The sequence below is a fragment of the Myotis myotis genome, unplaced genomic scaffold (genome assembly GCF_014108235.1).
Source record: "Myotis myotis isolate mMyoMyo1 unplaced genomic scaffold, mMyoMyo1.p scaffold_m19_p_17, whole genome shotgun sequence".
Taxonomy (NCBI): domain Eukaryota; kingdom Metazoa; phylum Chordata; class Mammalia; order Chiroptera; family Vespertilionidae; genus Myotis; species Myotis myotis.
In genome coordinates this window covers 35,038,099-35,054,554 of record NW_023416321.1, presented here as the reverse complement: position 1 = coordinate 35,054,554, position 16,456 = coordinate 35,038,099, and the positions used below count along the sequence as shown (strand labels likewise).

General features: G+C 57.3%; 3 protein-coding genes across 6 annotated transcripts in view; 1 reads left to right on the top strand and 2 right to left on the bottom strand.

The window, feature by feature from the left end:
- Positions 1-1,011: 1,011 nt before the first annotated feature.
- On the bottom strand, positions 1,012-2,463 carry OVCA2 (OVCA2 serine hydrolase domain containing). Its single transcript, XM_036341285.1, has 2 exons — positions 2,148-2,463; positions 1,012-1,807 (listed from the first exon to the last, which is right to left on the bottom strand). Exons 1-2 carry the CDS (start codon positions 2,320-2,322, stop codon positions 1,308-1,310), a joined length of 675 nt encoding a protein of 224 aa, XP_036197178.1. The 5' UTR covers positions 2,323-2,463; the 3' UTR covers positions 1,012-1,307.
- DPH1 (diphthamide biosynthesis 1) lies at positions 1,304-11,370 on the bottom strand. 2 transcript variants are annotated; one of them, XM_036341283.1, is made up of 13 exons: positions 11,234-11,370; positions 9,173-9,325; positions 8,984-9,047; positions 7,375-7,496; positions 6,794-6,951; positions 6,544-6,665; positions 4,579-4,647; positions 4,045-4,213; positions 3,806-3,906; positions 3,161-3,239; positions 2,751-2,891; positions 2,496-2,603; positions 1,304-1,436 (listed from the first exon to the last, which is right to left on the bottom strand). In XM_036341283.1, the coding sequence occupies exons 1-12, from the start codon at positions 11,292-11,294 to the stop codon at positions 2,514-2,516; spliced, it is 1,329 nt and encodes a 442-aa protein (XP_036197176.1). In that variant the 5' UTR covers positions 11,295-11,370; the 3' UTR covers positions 1,304-1,436; positions 2,496-2,513. The 2 variants fall into 2 exon arrangements, with proteins under 2 accessions (XP_036197176.1, XP_036197177.1); XM_036341284.1 differs by lacking the exon at positions 1,304-1,436 and adding an exon at positions 1,674-1,807 and having other exon boundaries at positions 4,045-4,201.
- A 3,820-nt stretch (positions 11,371-15,190) lies between these two features.
- The window catches only part of RTN4RL1 (reticulon 4 receptor like 1), a 69,832-nt gene continuing 68,566 nt past the window's right edge, over positions 15,191-16,456 (top strand). For all 3 annotated transcript variants that reach the window (XR_004972923.1, XR_004972924.1, XM_036341021.1), the window contains exon 1: positions 15,191-15,701. Coding sequence is in view for 1 of the 3 variants with exons in the window: in XM_036341021.1 (XP_036196914.1) it covers positions 15,689-15,701 (13 nt within the window). In the remaining 2 variants the exon portion in view is untranslated. The remainder of the gene's footprint in view (positions 15,702-16,456) is intronic.

Sequence of the window (16,456 nt, the reverse complement as noted above, 5' to 3'; positions counted from 1 at the left end):
TCAGAAATGGCAAATAGGGCATGTTCAGAAAGGGGTTCTTCTGTGCTGTCTTTGGCCTCAATCCAAGGTTTCTCACCATCCCACCCTTTGAACTCATAGCTCAGAGGAGCTAAGGAAGTTATGGAGACAGCAGAGAACACAAGAAGCCAGGGTTCAACAAAAGGCCAGCACACAACTCTCAGGGACCAGGATGGAGGAAGCCTCAACTCAAGATGGTCCAGGAAGAGCCTTGTCAGGTCCTCTCTTCCCAGAACTTCTGATATAAATTCTCCCCTGATTCAGCTCAGACCTCCTTTCCTTCAGCTTGGGACTTAAGACTTCCAGCAAAAATGTGTCTGTGCCCACACACGCAAGAGCTTCTCCCGGGGGCTAACTGGAAACACCGCCTTCCTTGGTGCTGCCCTGGAGGCTCTGTGAACGTGGAGATTTGTTATAAAATGGTTTGGTTTTGTTTTCTGTATCAGGAAAAAGATGCTCAAAATCAAATCACCACTTTGTGTGGAAGACAGTGGTACCAGCCCCTACTTTTCCCATGTCACCCTCCACTCATTCAGGGCTCCACTAGCCTTTTCCATGTTTGAGTGTCAGATGCCAAGGTCAGCGTCCACTAAGGCTGCCTGCTCCCCATTTTCTTTTTTTTTTTTAAATATATTTTATTGATTTTTTACAGAGAAGAAGGGAGAGGGATAGAAAGTCAGAAACATCGATGAGAGAGATCGATCAGCTGCCTCCTGCACACCCCCTACTGGGGATGTGCCCGAAACCAATGTACATGCCCTTGACTGGAATCGAACCTGGGACCCTTGAGTCTGCAGGCCGACGCTCTATCCACTGAGCCAAACCAGTTCGGCTCCCCATTTTCTTTGAATACAGAGCTGGGCTTATGTAATCTGAGTTTTAAGAATTGATATTTGTTTTTTTAAAAAATATATATTTTTATTGATTTCAGAGAGGAAGGGAGAGGTAGAGATAGAAACATCAAAGATGACTGAGAATCATTGATCAACTGCTTCTCCCCCACCTCCCCCTCTCCTGGACCCCGGGACTGAGCTTGCAACCCAGGCATGTCCCCAGACTGGGAATGGAACTGTCATCTCCTGGTGCATAGGTCAAAGCTCAACCACTGAGCCACACCGGGGAGCAAGAACTGGTATTTGTCTTACTTGGTGATGGTGAGGAGCACAAATAGCAGTGGAGGTCCCAGGGTAGGGACAAGGGGAGAGCAGGGATCATAGAGGCTGCCCCAAAGTCAGTGTCCCCACTGAGGTGAGGAGGAGGATACAGGGACCCAGGCATGTGTTGATCTCTCACTCTGCAAACTGGTCCAAGAACTTGAGGTAGGCCTGGCGCTGTGATGCAGCTGCTGGAATGAAGTGGCCACCAGAGTGGGTGAGAGTGATGGATCCAGTGAATCGGCTAGCCAGTTGCATACTCTCCTGAGAGGGGATGACACGGTCAGTGTCCCCAAAAACATGGAGTGAAGGCAGCGACAAGGGACCCTGCAGGACGGATTCCTGGAGGCCAAGGCCCCGAGGACAGAAACCAGATACCAAGATGATAAACCTTGGCAAGGGGAACCGGGGATCACCTGCTTGGCCAAGGGCACACACAAGGGCTGCTAGCGCTGCCCCCTGGCTGAAACCAAGGAGCCCATCAAAAGGTCCCAGCTGGTTCAGTGCCTGTGCCACCGTCCCCAGGGCTGCTTCCAGACCTCTGCACACTGCGGGCTCTTCCAGCGCGGAGAAAACGTCTGCCCCCTGTTCCGAAAACCACCAGCCTCGAGGCTGCTCCTCCGGAGGGCAGGACCCTAGAGAGATACGGGGGTGGGATGGGGTTAGGGCAAGGGGGATGCAGGAGGAAAGAAACGAGAAAGGGAGGGTTTGGGAATGACAGGGAGAGAAGCAAGTCTGAGGTTGGGAATAGATGGATTGGCAGAGGGAAGGGCGGGCGGAACAAATCAAAGTGTAAACATGGGAGGCTGGGATGAAAGAAATGAAAGGTATGGGTAGAATGAAGTGGGATGGTGGGAGGAATGAATGAGGACAGAGTGGGGGTGCGCTGAAAAGTGTTTTAGAGACGAGGCAAGATAGAGGGGACTCGAGGCAAAATAGAGTCGGAACGCATTTCCGGGGCAGGACTCCTCTCACCGGACTCCGGCCCGGCGCCCGCTGTGTCCACAACCGGGTGCGGGCCGCTGAGGCACACTAGCTCGGCGCGGCCCCGCAGCGCCTTCCTCAGCGCTCCCGTCTTCTCGCGGAAGCCCCGCTCGCTCTGCCGGAAACCCGCCAAGCACAACACACGCAGAGGCCGCGGCGCGGCCATAGCGCGGGTCAGTGCGCCAGAGGAGACGGAAGCGGCCTCTCCCCGAGCGGAAGTTGAATTACGCAAGGGGCGGAGCCAAAAGGCCGGCAACACCCTGAAGGCGGGCCTCCGAGCAAGCGAGCGTTCCCAAGACCAGGCGGAGGGGTGGGGCGCGGCCAACGCAGGGCGGATACCTGAGACTCAGGAGCGTCTCACGGAGCGAGTGGCACCACTTCCTCGTCTCTGCAGCTGCAACCCTCGCAAGTCACGGCTGGAGAAAGGCGCGCGGATCCCTCCTGCATCTGAGTTGCACACTTTGGTCAGGGTCCCACTTCTGCGACGTCGTCCATCCCGCTCGCATGCATTTCCCGTAGCGGCCGCATGGCGGCGGCCTCGGCACGCGTCGCTAGGGAGCGACCACTCCTCCCTCCTTGGGAGTCCCTGCCTACCTTCCCCAGCGCAGGCCCGCGGGGTGCCTGGGAGGGCCGGTCTCGTCCGTGGTTCACCGTCCACGGCCCCAAGGAGCTGCCAGCATAAAAGTCCATGGGGTAGGGCTGCTGCCAGGAAATGTCCCGCAGGGCCACCGCCGCCTAGAGGAGGAAAACCGGACAAAAACATTTCCAACACTTTTCTGCACAGGATTATTTCATCCTCACAATGGCCTAGAGATCCTGTTACCAATGTAACACAGAGGGAATGTCAGGCTCAAAGAGGTTAAGAGACTTGCCCAAGGCCACTCAGCTAGGAAGTGGCTCAGCTGTAACTACTAGGAAGTACTGCCCGCCTGCCCCACTCCACTTCAGATCCCTCCCTTCACAGAACCAGGTGCAAAGTCCACTCCCTCAAATGTTGGTGTTACCTCATACGGTGTCAGCAGCGGCTTGGGGAAGGCTGTGCCCCAGTCAATGGAGAGGCGTGGGCATGCCACCTGTACCCACCTGGGAAGGGAAGTCAGATCAGACCGAGGGAGGTCTTCCCCCTCTCCTGGGCAGCATGTGAAGAACAGGACTGTGTCCCCAACACACCCAATGAATGCTTATTATGAATTCTAAAGTGAAGACGGTAACGTACTGCTGTTTAGAATAACACTGTAGTGTTGCTTGTCTTCTGTTTCCTTCCCTGACTACACGCTTTCTGAGGGCAGGGCCTGGGCAACTCCTTTGTGACAGTATTCCCAGAATCAAATTTAGTGCCTGGTACAATGCAGATGCCAATGTCATCTCATACAGAACCACTGTGACAGTGCAGTTGCTTGTCAGCCCCAAGACAAAGTATGTGTGGTCTAGAGCAGTGGTCACCAACCTTTCGGACCTCACGGACCACCGGTTGGCGACGGCTGCTCTAGAGGGCAACCCCTGCTGGATGAGTGCTCTGTAAACATTAGAATTTCATGATCATGGAAGCAATTCCTATTGACTCCAGCCCTCCGTATGTGCTAGGCAGGACCCAGATTCTAAACTTCGCTAGCCAGTCATAGCTAGATAGATAAGGAGGAGAAACTTACACGTCCACCTGCGGAAGCAGACTGAGCTTGCTGGGGAAGATCTCGGAGAGCAGCAGCCTCACGAAGGGAAGTCCCAGGGCTTGCAGCCTGGATTCCAGGTGCTGGTGGTAGAGGAAGGCAGAGCTGGAGTCGTCATGATCAAGCTGCCAAGGCTAAATTCTTTGGCCTACTGATTTTTCCCACTGCCTGATGGTGTCCCAGTCAATCCCTTCCCCAGAGGCCATCCCAAGCCCTCTGACCTCCAGAATCTTGGGGCTGCCCTGACGGCCCAAGGTGCCCAGGATAAGGCCCCAGGATTTAGCTGAGCGGGCAGTGGCTATGGCTTCTTGGCGGTTAGTCTGCATTCGCTGATGGTCATAGTGCTCTCTGGATAGGACTTTGCTGTATGGATCATATCTGGAAAAGAAGCTGTCAGGGTCACAATGACAGCCACTTGTGGGACTCAGCCCCTTGGTCTCCTGAACCTTCAGGCTCCATTGCAGGTAATTAGGAACAGAGGCAAGAGCATGGATTGTCATTGGGAAGACCAGTCCCACAGCGGGGCAGGCAGGAGTGGGAGCGGGTTTTAGGATATCCATGTGAATCCCAGGGGACGGGTAGGTACTGTGCAGCAGCAACACTAGGTTTGATATTAGGTTCTGGACCCAAGTACCTCATATCTTTAGGGCTGGGGGCTGCTAAAGGGCCAGAGAATGAGGATTTGGCTGATTGAAGGCCTTAGTGGCAGAGAATCCCACCCTCTCCCCAATTGGTTGGTCAAGCTCAGCCCATACCGGTAAGCAGGGACATCGGGGTTGGCAATCATGACAGACTCCAGATGGAAGCGGCCATCTCCAAGATATCTGCAGGGGGGTCAAAAGGGGGTGGTGGTAAGTGTGGTGGGGCAACAGAAGCAGCAGGCACTGGCTTGGGGTACAGAGGACTGCGTTCTTGGCTGGCTGTGCCGCCTGGCTGTATGTGAACTGGAACAAGTCATTTCACCTCCTGAGGTTTTGGTTTTCTTACTTGTAAAAAAGGAGCGTGAACTGGATGACCGTCAAGCCCCTCTAGTTATAATGCAGAAGCTAAGAACGCCCCCAACCTTCTGGGGGTAAAGGCACAGCTGAGGCCAGGTAAGGCTGCTCCAGGCTGTAGAGATCCTCACTTGGGGGGAGCGGGGGGGGGCAGCGGACAGATTCTCCCTCGCTCAATACAGACAAGGGAGTAATGTTCAGGGTGTCGTCTAAGCTGTAAATGAGGCTCCGGAACACACTGGCTACTCTCTGCCCTAACTAGCTCCTGGGTCCAGTCCTGAGTTGTGACAATAGATACTGTTTATTGGACTCATGCCTGCTGTGCACTGGGCCTGGGCTAAGCACCTGGCATGGATGACTTCACTCAGACCTATCGAATAATCCTCTAAGCTACCTATACTGTTCCCATTTTACAAGATACAACTGAGGTTCAGGGATGGTAAGAAACTTGCCCACCCCTGGTCAGTGTGGCTCAGTTGGTTGTCCCGTGCACCAAAAGGTTGCCAGTTGGTTCGATTCCTAGTCAGGGCACATGCCCAGGTTGTGGGCTCAATCCCCAGTAGGAGGTGTGCAGGAGGCAGCCAATCAATGTTTTTCTCTCTCCCCCCCCTCTTCCTTCCTCTCTCTCTCAAATCAATAAAAACATACTTAAAAGCCCTAGCTGGTTTGGCTCAGTGGATAGAAGAACTTCAGCCTGTGGACCTAAGGGTCCCAGGTTCGATTCCAGTCAAGGGCACATACCTGGGTTGCAGGCTCCTCCTAGGCCCGGGCCCTAGTCAGGGCGCGTGCAGGAGCAACCAATCAATGTTTCTCTCATATCGATATTTCTCTCTGTCTTTCCCTCTCTTCCACTCTCTCTAAAAAAAAATCAATGGAAAAATATTCTCAGGTGAAGATTAAAGAAAAAAAAAGGAACTTGCCCAAGTCACACATCTATGGAGCAGTATATCTAGGGCTCAACTCTAGGCCTAACAACCAGGAGGCTGTACCCAGCATGCCCTGGGAGGGCATGTCCTTCTCTGGGAGAGCACACCGAATTTTGAGGAATGGCCAACACTCAGGGTTTCCCTCCCTCCAACACACACGTCAAAGGCCCCAAGGGTAGGCATCTGTGAGCTCAGTTATGCAGGCACAGGCACAAGGGAAACGCCGCTTGGGAAGCAGGACTGCCAGGCCTGGGCTGGCAGTGGGCAGGGGTGTCTGTGTGAGTACAGCAAGACCCGTGGAAGCAGAATCTGCAGCCCCAAAGGTGGGCTAAGTCAGGGGAGTGCCCCTGCCTCCTTTCCTGCCATTAGCTGGGAGCGGGGCTCCCCTCCCAGTCCCAGCCAGGAGCTGTCGGCTCTGAGGCTGGCTGCATTCACACAACATTAAGCATTTCCATTACCTAAAATAATTAGGCAGCAGGAGACATGCCGCTCCTACTTGTTAGCTGTCCGGATGCTAAATTAATGGGGCTACAGCCTGGGTATACCCATCCATCTTCTCCAATTATAGTCCCCCCATTTCCAGCCTGCCCTCGCCCCCCATCAGGCCCTCTGATTCCTGCCCCACCCTGAGCATAGCCTTCTGGACAGTGGACAAGGGCGCTGGTGAGGGAGACAGAAAATCTGAAACCCTATTTGGACCCCATCTTGCAGGTGACCTTGAGCAAATAGTTAAGGAGTTTTAGACTCCCAGGGTACATTTCTTATGTCTGTAAAACTGACACCCCCATTTTTCACTTACATAACAGCCTCCACCTCTTTGGGCAGGTAGGGTGATGTGCAGCCCAGAATCTCCCCAGGGGACAGGGGCTTACACTGTGGGACACTCATGCGATACTCAGCCTTCAGCTCCTGGGCAACTGCCTGTAGGGAAAATGAGAGAAGGAAAGCAAGTGGATGGGGAGGGAGAGCCAGGGCCAGAGGACCAGCCTCGGCAGCTGGCACGGGGACCTAAGAATAGCTTAGAGGCTGGCTGCTGTCTGTCCACTTACCTGCAAGGTTGACACAAACTGTATGGTGCTAACCAGGGCCAGGGCACTGGCTGGGGGAAAGGTGAGGCGGATGGAGTCCAGTAGGTGGGTAGTGTCTATCCGGATGTCCACAAAGACATACAACACCCGGAAGTCTTGGGCAGAGGTGTCCATGGGAACTGGGAGGAGGGAAGAGTGCAGGAGACTGTGGTTTGGAAGGCAGAAGGCCTGGCCCAGGCCAACGTCTCTGAGAAGCCAGTGGCTTCAAGCTGGGGATAGAAGGAAGTGGTGGGGGAGGGGGGCGTCACAGGTCTGTTAGAGGCTCCTTCTTGGTCACTTGGGGCGGGGGGAGGCGGGGGTAAGGGGGCAGCCTGCTATACCAACAGCCTTTCAAACACCCGTATCTGGGACAGCAGCATGGTTTCCAAGGCAACCAAATCCAAAGGAAAGATCCACCAGCTGAGCAGGAAGGCTGAGGCCATCCCAGAAACCAGGAGGGACCTCATGCCTGCAAGCAGGACCAGGCGCTGTGATAGAAATCGGCGTGGAATCCTGCCTCCCTACCAGCCCTGCCAGGGTCCAGGTGTCCCGGTCTGCCATACCCAGGCAGCTGTGGCCATAGTGCACCAGGAAGTCAGCTCCCAGGGCCCTTGCAGTAAAGTCATCCACACAGCAAGCCCCGTAGGTCACATCACCCATCACCATCACTTCGGCCTCTGTGAACCTGTGGGGATGGACAACAGTGGCACGGTGGTCCAAGGAGCGAGGTGGCAGAGAGATCTAACCCTGTGCAAGGATCTCAGGGCCCAGCGCCTCCCTCTCCACCTCACCCAATTCCTTGGGTAGGCAGCTGCCCCTTCTGCCAACAAAGAGTAGGAGGGGCCCAGCTGCCACCTCCTCCAGCCCTGGCAGCAGCTCCTGGAACTATAGCTGTATGGGGATGGTCTCTGTAGCACCTTGATGCCTCTGCTCGGGCTCAGACTGCAAGAGAGACCCCCAAATCTCAGACTGGCATGCACAGGGTCAAGCAAACACAGACCTCCTGATGCATCCCACCCAGAGCAGTGAGCATGGACACACAGGCAAAGGCACCTGCTCCCAAGTCTTGGCACTGTGGGGTGCGTGGGTATGCATATGTGGGCACACACAGCCTCCCTGATGCCCAGACCCCCTGCTAATCCTCACCCTTAATCAGGGCCCTCTGTGCCCAGGATGGGGGGACCCATGCATAGCTCCCCCATAGCACATGGCACTGCCCACACGCCCGATGTGTCAGGAAGAGTGGGCTCTGGCCAGCACATTGCCAGATCTGCTGCCAGGCCTGAATCACTGTGGGTCGGGGGTGGGTGGGAAGACCCTTCACCCCCCTGAATTCACTACAGGAATCGAGCAGAGGACCAGTTCCTCCCTGAGAGACCCATCCCTGGGGCATGCATTCTGGCGCAGTGACTGAGATCACTCCATTTCTCTCCTGGGGGCATGGTGGGGAAAGCTGAACTGCTGCCAGGCAGCCCCTCCCCATCCCCATCCCCATCCCCATCCCCAAATCACTTGTGCACAAAAGCAGATTATTCAGCTCCTTAGAATGCAGCCCAGGCATCTGAGTCAGCCTGAGCACTTAATTTTTTATAGATTAAAATGTATGCAAATTGGCCCAAGCCCCAGAGAGCATCCCTACGAGGCAAGAGGATGGGAGTAGGGAAGGGAGTCTGTGGCAGCAGGATTAGGAGCAGGGTGGGGGGAGGGCAGCAGCAGGGAAGTGGGAGGTTCCCATCACGAGATGACCTCCCCTTTCTCCATTCTCCCTCCCTGTTCCTGTGTGGGTTCCAGATGGCTGAGCACTCACCCCTTCCGCCCAAGGATGGCTCATTGTATTGCAGAAACTTAGAGGAAAGGAGTAGGGGAAATGAACACCATCTCTAAGGCACTGCTCCCCACTAAGCCCCTCCTTGCCCTCTTCCCCAAGATGTGCCAGAAATAAAGGTTCCCCTTGGCCAGACCCGGAGCCGTCGACTCAGCCCGTTCCAGGGTCAGCTTTGAGGATTCTTAGGTTTCTCCTCAGGCCCCACCAACTGCTCTGTCTTAATTTTTCCCTTTGTATGTGCATGGTTGTCAGGCAGAGGGCCAGAAGGAAAGAATCATGTCAACAGGCAAAGCTGTAATGGCCATGGGGTCTTGGCTCAGCTCCCTCTCCTGTACCGCAAACCTCACCTTTCCAAGATATCCACAATGGTGCAGGCGAACAGGAGAAGGCCTTCCGGCATTTGCAGGGCCACTGCAAGACAAAGCAGACACATGAGAGCAGAGGATGGGTAGGTAGAGGCTGGAATGGGGACAATGCCCCTAACTGGGCCAGGCAGCCGCTCCACCCCCACCCCAGCTCAAAGCTTGGCAGCTTACCCTTCTTGGCCTGGGCCTGCTGGACCCTCCAGATGGTCTTGGGGATCTCAAAGTTATAGTTGGAAGGCAGGACTTGAATAGCTGCCTGCAGCTGGGGGTTGTTCAGGATCTCAGGGGGTATCTGATTGGCCAAGCGGCCCCGAGGGACTCGACCTAGGATTAATGTAGGGCCTGCGTCAGTACCTGGCCAATCCCACAGCCAGACTCAGCTAAGCTGTTAGCTCCACCGAAGTTTCAGTCCCACATCCCAGACCCCTTGGGGCTCGCCCAGCCATCTTCCCCACTGAGTTCATCCTCAGCTGCTGGAAAGCAAACTCCAGCCAGGAGGAAGGAAACCTGCACAATTCATTTCCATGTTGTGAGATTATTGGGAATCAAAGACTTGAGCCATGAATGGGATACAGTTCACCCCTTACCTCAGGAGAGCAGAGGTGACACCGGGGGACTGAATTGAGGGACAAATGGAAAAAAAGTCCATACGCTCCTTGATAGAGAACAGCCCTGAGGGAAACCCAGGAGCCATGGCAGCCCAAGAATTCTGGGAAAATGTGCCCCCTCCCCCAACCTGAGAACACCTTTAAGTTCTGAGGTCCTAGATAAGAGATCTAGAACCAGCACAACTGTTATAAACTTTAATGTAAAAGACTGCCTTCCTGCCCAGCCGGCGTGGCGCAGTGATTGAGCGTCAACCTGTGAACCAGGAGGTAACGGTTTGGTTCCGGGCCAGGGCCCATGCCCAGGTTGCCAGCTTGATCCCCAGTATGGGGTGTGCTGGAGGCAATCAATCAATGATTCTCTCTCATCATTGGTGTTTCTATCTCTCTCTCCCTCTCTTATCCTCTCTGAAATCAATAAAAATATATATTTTTTAAAAAGATTGCCTTCCTTACTTGAGTACACTCATTACGTCTACACTGGTTAATTCCTGCACTCTTCCTTCTCCTCATTTAAAAGGGAAATAAACACCATACGTTTAACTGACTTAGCAAGTTCCCTGGTCCCACTGCTCCACCCCACGAAGAATGGAAACAATATACTCTAGACAGGACTGTGGGCAAATAGGTTTAAGGGCAGAAAAGTGGCCTTGATCTTTAGGGGACAGTAGTCTAGTGGGGGCAAATGTAGGCATACAAGTAATTACAACCCCCTGATTAAAGGAGAAAACACTGCCGCCCCTTGGCAAAGCTGAAGCCCTTAATCCGCATCCTCGTCCCCACAATTCAGTTTAGGAGCCAGACAGTTCGGGAACGTAATAAGGCGAGCAGTTAAGTAAATCAGTGAACACTGGCTGAGCCTGTACTATCTGTGCCGGAACTTCTGTGAGGGCCTTTGCTCTGATAGGCGGGATTCTCCCAGGCCTGGAGGGTGGGGGTGGTGAAGTGGGGAACTCGCATGGCCCATCGGGGCCCCGAGGCCAGATGTGAATGTCACCACTAGGGTTTTGTTCAGTCGTGTCAAAGGCCTTGGAGCAACCAGCCCCGTGCTCCTGAGCCCGAGTCCCTTGTGGTTGTTGAGGTGCAGGAGCTGGTACCTTTAGCAGCTCAGTCCCAAGGACCAGCAGCCGCCGCCCCCTTTAGCACGTGGCTAAAACTCCCGTTTACGTCAGTATTCACGGGAAGACCGAGGTCCCCGCGTCTAGCCCCTGCACCTTGCACAGGCCTGGTATTCAGTGGGCGCTCAGTAAGTGCCTGGTGGGTGAAACCACGAGCCCCTTCCCTGCAAGCGTTCCCTGCGACCCCAGGGGAAGGCCCGCTGCAAGGCGCCGGGCTCCCGCCTCCCAGCCAGGTCCGTTTTTCCCGTGAGTCTTCCTTCTTCACGCCCTGCCTGCCGGCCACGCGGAGGGCAGTTTCTGGCTTCAGGACCACACGCTCCCGGGAGGGGCTGCTCACGATCGCGCCCGAAGGCCACACGAGCACCCCTGGGCTCCGGTGACAGCGGCCAAGAGCGAGTGACGGCGGGCCTCCCAGGTCTGGCGAAGAAAGGGGGCTGGTCCCGTCTCTGACTTGGGGAGCCCAACCCGGGGACGCGAGGTCCAGAGACCGCAGCGTCATAAGCACCCACCTCTGCCGGGGCCGCTCCGGCCGCCCGGCCCCGCCGCCTCGGAGGCCACCAGCGCCGCCATCGCCGGCCCGCCCACGTGGGCACCGAAAAGGCAGCACTAGAGGAACGCGGAGCGCGCAGGCGGGGCGATCGCTCGCCGAGCGGCGGCGAGGGGCGGGGCCTGGCGGGGCGGGGCCCTGGAGGAGAAGGAAGGGGCGGGGCCGCTGTGGGCCCGGCTCTGCCCGCAAGGTCGGGGCTCGCGGGAGCCCCTAGTGGCCCCGGGCCGCAGCGCTGTGCTCTCCCCGCGGACTCGAACCCTGGCACTCCCGGGGCAGGGCTCCCTCCCCTATCTGCTCACTCCCTGCCCCAGTTCTGCGGGGCCGATTCTGTGAACGGGGACACCACCAGGTCTTCCTTCTGCTCCACCCCCCTGGTAAAGGCAGTGGGCGCGTGTAGGTGGGGCCACATTCCCTACCTCGGAGGACCCCGCTGCCCCACAGGACAGAACTCTGTGCCCAGCTCCAAATTGAGTCTTGATGCAGATTTCCAGAGCGCCGGGGTGGGGTGCCTTTCATATATATATTGATTCCAGAGAGGAAGGGAGAGGAAGAGGGAGATAGAAACATCAGTGATGAGAGAGAATCATTGATTGGCTGCCTCCTGCATGCCCCACACTGGGGATGAAGCCCGAAACCCAGGGCACGAGCCCTTGACCAGAATCGAACCCAAGACCCTTTAGTCCACAGGCTGACGCTCCAGCCACTGATCTAAACCAGCTAGGGCCCTTCTCACCTTTAGAACCCACAGTGTGGAGGGGTCTCAGGTGAAGAAATGCTACCAGGAGAAGGTCCTGAGCCTGAGGTGCTTCCGGTGAGGATGGGGCAGTCCAAGGACACAGATTCTGGATTCTGGATTCTGGCCCACATTTTCCCTGCCCAGGCTGCCCCTTAGGCTTATGGTAGATTCTCCTGCTCAGGGCTGAGCTCCTGGGATCCCAAAGGGAAGGCAGAGCAGCCAGTGAGACAGCGTGGACCTTTGAAAGAGCAAAGTACCTTCAAGACTGGCCTTCAGCAAGGTCTGCCCCATAGAGCAATGGTTTCCCAGAGCTATTTGCCCACCCAGCCTTCTGGCACCATCTTCCCCTCTCTGCAGTGGTGATGTGAGCACAGCTGGCCCTTTAAGACAGCTCTGTGGCCTCAGGCTCCCCTGGAGGCCCTCCCAGCTTGGAAACTCCTAATTAAGGTGCAGAGAGAAGTGAAAAACAAGCAGAGGGGACTGGCCCTGCCTGGGAGGCTGCCCAGAGAGGAGGGATGGCTGGGCAGGCTGGCCGTGAGCAGCCAAGAGGAGGACCAAAAGGGGTCAATGTTCTGCCCCTCCCACCACCGACTCATGCTCTTCCGACAGTCACCACTTTGAACAGGGATGTGGGGCAACATGGCTCCAAGAACACACCTCTCACCTTGATGAGAGTCCAGCCTGAACTTCCCATCTCCCTCAGTTTCTCTGGATCCCCAGGGCGCAGGGTATCAATTCTAGGGATCCCCTCAGTCCAGCTTCTCCCCCTTTACAACACGAAGGTCCAGCCTGTGGGCAGCTCTGGTTCTGGATGCAGCTTTAAGTTCCAAGAGGGAAAAAGATTGGCTTCCGCAGAGCAGTGGCTTCTCCCTAGCAGCACCCTGCTGGGGCTTTTTCTGAGGTAGAGGTGGGGGCAGCAGAGGTAGAAGTGCTTGATAATGGAAGGTCCCCATTGTCTTATAACATTGCACTACAGCCTTTGTGCTGAATGAGCTGCCCCAGCCCCCGAAAAGAAACAGGTGATGTCCAGGCCAACTAGACATCAAGGACAGATGTGAGCATGTCCCCCAAGACCCTGCAGTGCAAAACATTGGGGGCTGCCATTCAACTTAGTCCAAGAACACCTCCATCTGTCTGTGGGGGGTCTCCCTGCCCGAGTTACTCAGCAGTCTGAGTAATTACTGCCTGACAAGAAGGCGGGCGCAGTGCACCCCCACATTAACCACAACACCCGCCTACAGTCACCCCCACCCCTGGCTGGACTCCAAAGCCGCACTCAGCCCTGCTGAGGCTGAAATAACTCTGCTTCTCACACTCACGCCCAGTTCCAGCCAACTTTGCCTGAGAGGCTGGAGTTTGTGGGGCAGGGGTTCATGGGGAGGCGGCTTGGGGAGGTGGGTGGAGGAGTAGCACACCCTGCTTCAGGCTGACAGTTTGGCCCTGATCTGCTGTATGATGCTGAGCAAGTTGTTCAACCTCCCTGGGCCTCAGTTTACACGCGGAGGGCCTCTGCAAGTTGTGTCATTGAGTTTAGCTTTAGTGTCAAAATGGCAGGGCTGAGGCAGGGAGCCTGGGCAGCCCAGCCCTGCAGCTGGTCAAGGCTAGGAGAAAGCTGCCTTCAGTCCCCACCTCAAGATGGACCAATCTTCCCAACAAGCCTGCTGTCTCACCTTATTCTCACAGCTGCAATTCTCTCCTTCCTAGAAAGGCCTTTCTCCTTCTCAGCCTTTGGGACACAGCCCTCAAGATCGAACCCAAATGGCACCTCTTCTGTGAAGTCTTCTTGATGGTCCTTCACGTCCCTACAGAGCCCGCAGAGACCTCTCCCACCCTATGTATCTCCTCTTATAACATTCGGAAAACGGATTGTGGGTCTTCCTTCCTTCAGCTTCTGGAAAGCCAAGTCTATATCGTTAGCTCAGCTTCAGTGCATCGAATGCATGCATGGGTGAATGAATGATACTGGCCTTCTTGGTCTTCCTACAGTGCCAGGTTTTTCTCCAACAAATCACACAACTCGTCCTCTCACTTTAACTGTATCTCTGCTTGGGTGTCAGTTGAGCAAAGAGCTTTCCCTGGCCCCTCATTTCAGCTCCGGAACACCACCATTTTCCTCCCAAGCACCGGCTCATGGAGACTTCCCGCATTAGGTCCCTGTTAGGCTGTAAACTCCACAAAGGCAGGGCCTTATCTTTTGCATTGGCTGGAGTCCCAGGAATAGTAGTGCCTTACACATGGTAGCCCCCCAGTGAACATGTGGTGAATGCGTGACTTAGCCCACTTTTTCCTCTGCCGTCAGGACCCCTCTTATCCCAGGCCAGTAGGGGGTGCCGGCCTCCACCCAGGATCTTGCCTAGTCTGAATGCTCAGCCCAATCTGCCCCTGCGGGACCTACTTTCTAGGCGGCGCCTCCTCCATTTTCTACAAAGCCCCGGCGGGGTCTGTGACGGATGGAAACCAGAGGGCCCCCTAGGCGGGGGAGGCTCACTGGAGCCCCACGTTGGTTCTTCCCTCCCTCTGGGTTTGCAACTGGGCCTCCTAGAATGCTTGCTACGGGGTCTAGACCCGCCTGGGGGCACGCCACACCTCTTCCCAAAAAGAATAGTGTCCTGGGACGCAGGATGCGAGGCGGCAGGGTCTGTCGGAGCTGTCCCGGGCTGGGAGGAGCCGTCGAGCCTCCTAGGAGGAAGCCGAGCCGACCCCAGAGGAGATGGGCAGGGATGCGGACTTGTGACCGCGGGCTCAGGGCGGCGGTCGTCTCGTCCCAGCTGGTCGGCTGAGCGCACGCTTCCAGCTGCCTGGCTGGGTGACCTCCATCCGCGAAGGGCGAACGGACGGGGGGTTGGGCTGCGGGTACGAGCTTTGGGGAGCCCACGGGGACGGGGAGGGGCTTTTTGAGTGGTCAGACGACCGGCCCGGGGTCTGGGACAGGTACCTGGACGCACTGGGGTGGAGGGTCGTCCCCGGGGGCGGGCTCAGTGAAAACACCTTGGGAGGCGGCGCCGCGCGGCTGAGCGCCGCTGCCCTGGGAATAGGACGGCGCTCGGCACCGCGAGCTGAGAGCACTTTCATAAATTTTGTATGGGAGGCGCTCCGTGAGCGGGGGCGGGGATCGGAGCGAGGGGGAGGGAGCTAGCGAGGGAGGGAAGGAGGGTGGGAGGAAGAAAGGTGGGGGAAGCCGGGGGGAGGAAGGGAGGCGCCCCGCTCCGCCGCTCGCTCGGTCCTGCAAACGCGCGCCGGGCGCTTTCCCCGGAGCTCCGCGTTGCGTGCGAGCGCCCTTGTGCAGCAGCGGCGGCGGCGGCGGCGGCGGCGGCCCGAGGGGGCGGAAAGGAAGGGGGCCGCGGCCGGGGGGCGGCGTCCCCCCTCAAAACCGCCTGCAAAGTGCTCTGGGCTGCAGAAGCAGGCCGCCGGATTCGCAGAGCAAGCCGCTCGTCCCGGGGCTTAGCGAGCGCGCGGGGCTGCTGGGCAGCGCCACGGTTGCTGGTGGGCGCCGGTGCCCTCTGCGCGGGGCTCGGGCTCACCATGCCCCTGCGGGGCCGCGCCGCCGGGCACAAGCGGATCCCCGGCTTGCCGCCGCCTCGACGCGCTCGGATTAGCTGCAGCCAGCGCCCAAGGATTTGAATCCAGACCCCGGAGGGAGCGCGTCTAGGCCGACCTCAGAGTGGCGGCCCCGCGGTCAACATGCTTCGCAAAGGTGAGTTGGAGCCGCAGGGGCAAGTTGGAGTTGGATGCGCACGGGGCAGAGCCGCGAACCTGGGTGCTGCCCGGAGCCGGGGCTCCGGCCCGGGAGCAGCCCCAGGCGAGCTGGTGGGCTTTGCGGGTGCGCACCCGCGGAGGGGTTGTTGCTGGAGCTCAACCTGGTTCCGTGGCCCCTTGGGAGACACGGGGTTTGCCCCATGGATCAAGCTACCAGGCCTAGGGATCAGGCTCGACGAGGTCATTTCGAGACCACCGTGAGCTGCCCATGATGGAAGGGAAGCTGGCCTCCTGGGACCTCTGCTTTGCTATTACAAAGTTTTGCACTTGCAGGCTCCGTCCCCAGCGCAGGCACACGTCGCGGGCTTCTGCCGCTATGTGGGGCCGGTCCAACCCGCTCCAGTGCAGCCTTCGGCCAGTCACCGCGCGGCCCGGGCACTCACTGCGCGCCCTAGCTTCCCAGGTGGGGCCGGGACGCGGGCACCTTCCCTGCAACCCAGCCTTGGTCTCCAGGGACGGGGTCCGGGCACCCAGCGGTCGAGGGGGATGGCTAGCGCCTAATGTCTGGCTCCTCAAACTTTCCCTACCCCTAGAGCGGAGGGATGCGAAAGCGGAGGCCGTGCCGGCTGCGTGCGCTGCCTGTGCCAGGCTCAACTTGAGGTCTGCCCAGTGACCACCTCACCACGACCCTCCGGCAGCCCGGCTCATGGCCGAGCGTTGCAAAGTTGGCGCCAGTGCTGGGGAAGTTCCGCC

Coding starts and splice junctions, on each gene's coding strand:
- DPH1 (XM_036341283.1), bottom strand. CDS start 11,294: ATGGCGGCGCTGGTGGCCTCCGAGGCGGCGGGGCCGGGCGGCCGGAGC. Junction 9,326..11,233: donor CCGGAGCGGCCCCGGCAGAG/GTGGGTGCTTAT, acceptor CATTAATCCTAG/GTCGAGTCCCTCGGGGCCGC. Junction 6,952..7,374: donor CTATGGCCACAGCTGCCTGG/GTATGGCAGACC, acceptor CCCTCCTCCCAG/TTCCCATGGACACCTCTGCC.
- OVCA2 (XM_036341285.1), bottom strand. CDS start 2,322: ATGGCCGCGCCGCGGCCTCTGCGTGTGTTGTGCTTGGCGGGTTTCCGG. Junction 1,808..2,147: donor GGGCGCCGGGCCGGAGTCCG/GTGAGAGGAGTC, acceptor GTATCTCTCTAG/GGTCCTGCCCTCCGGAGGAG.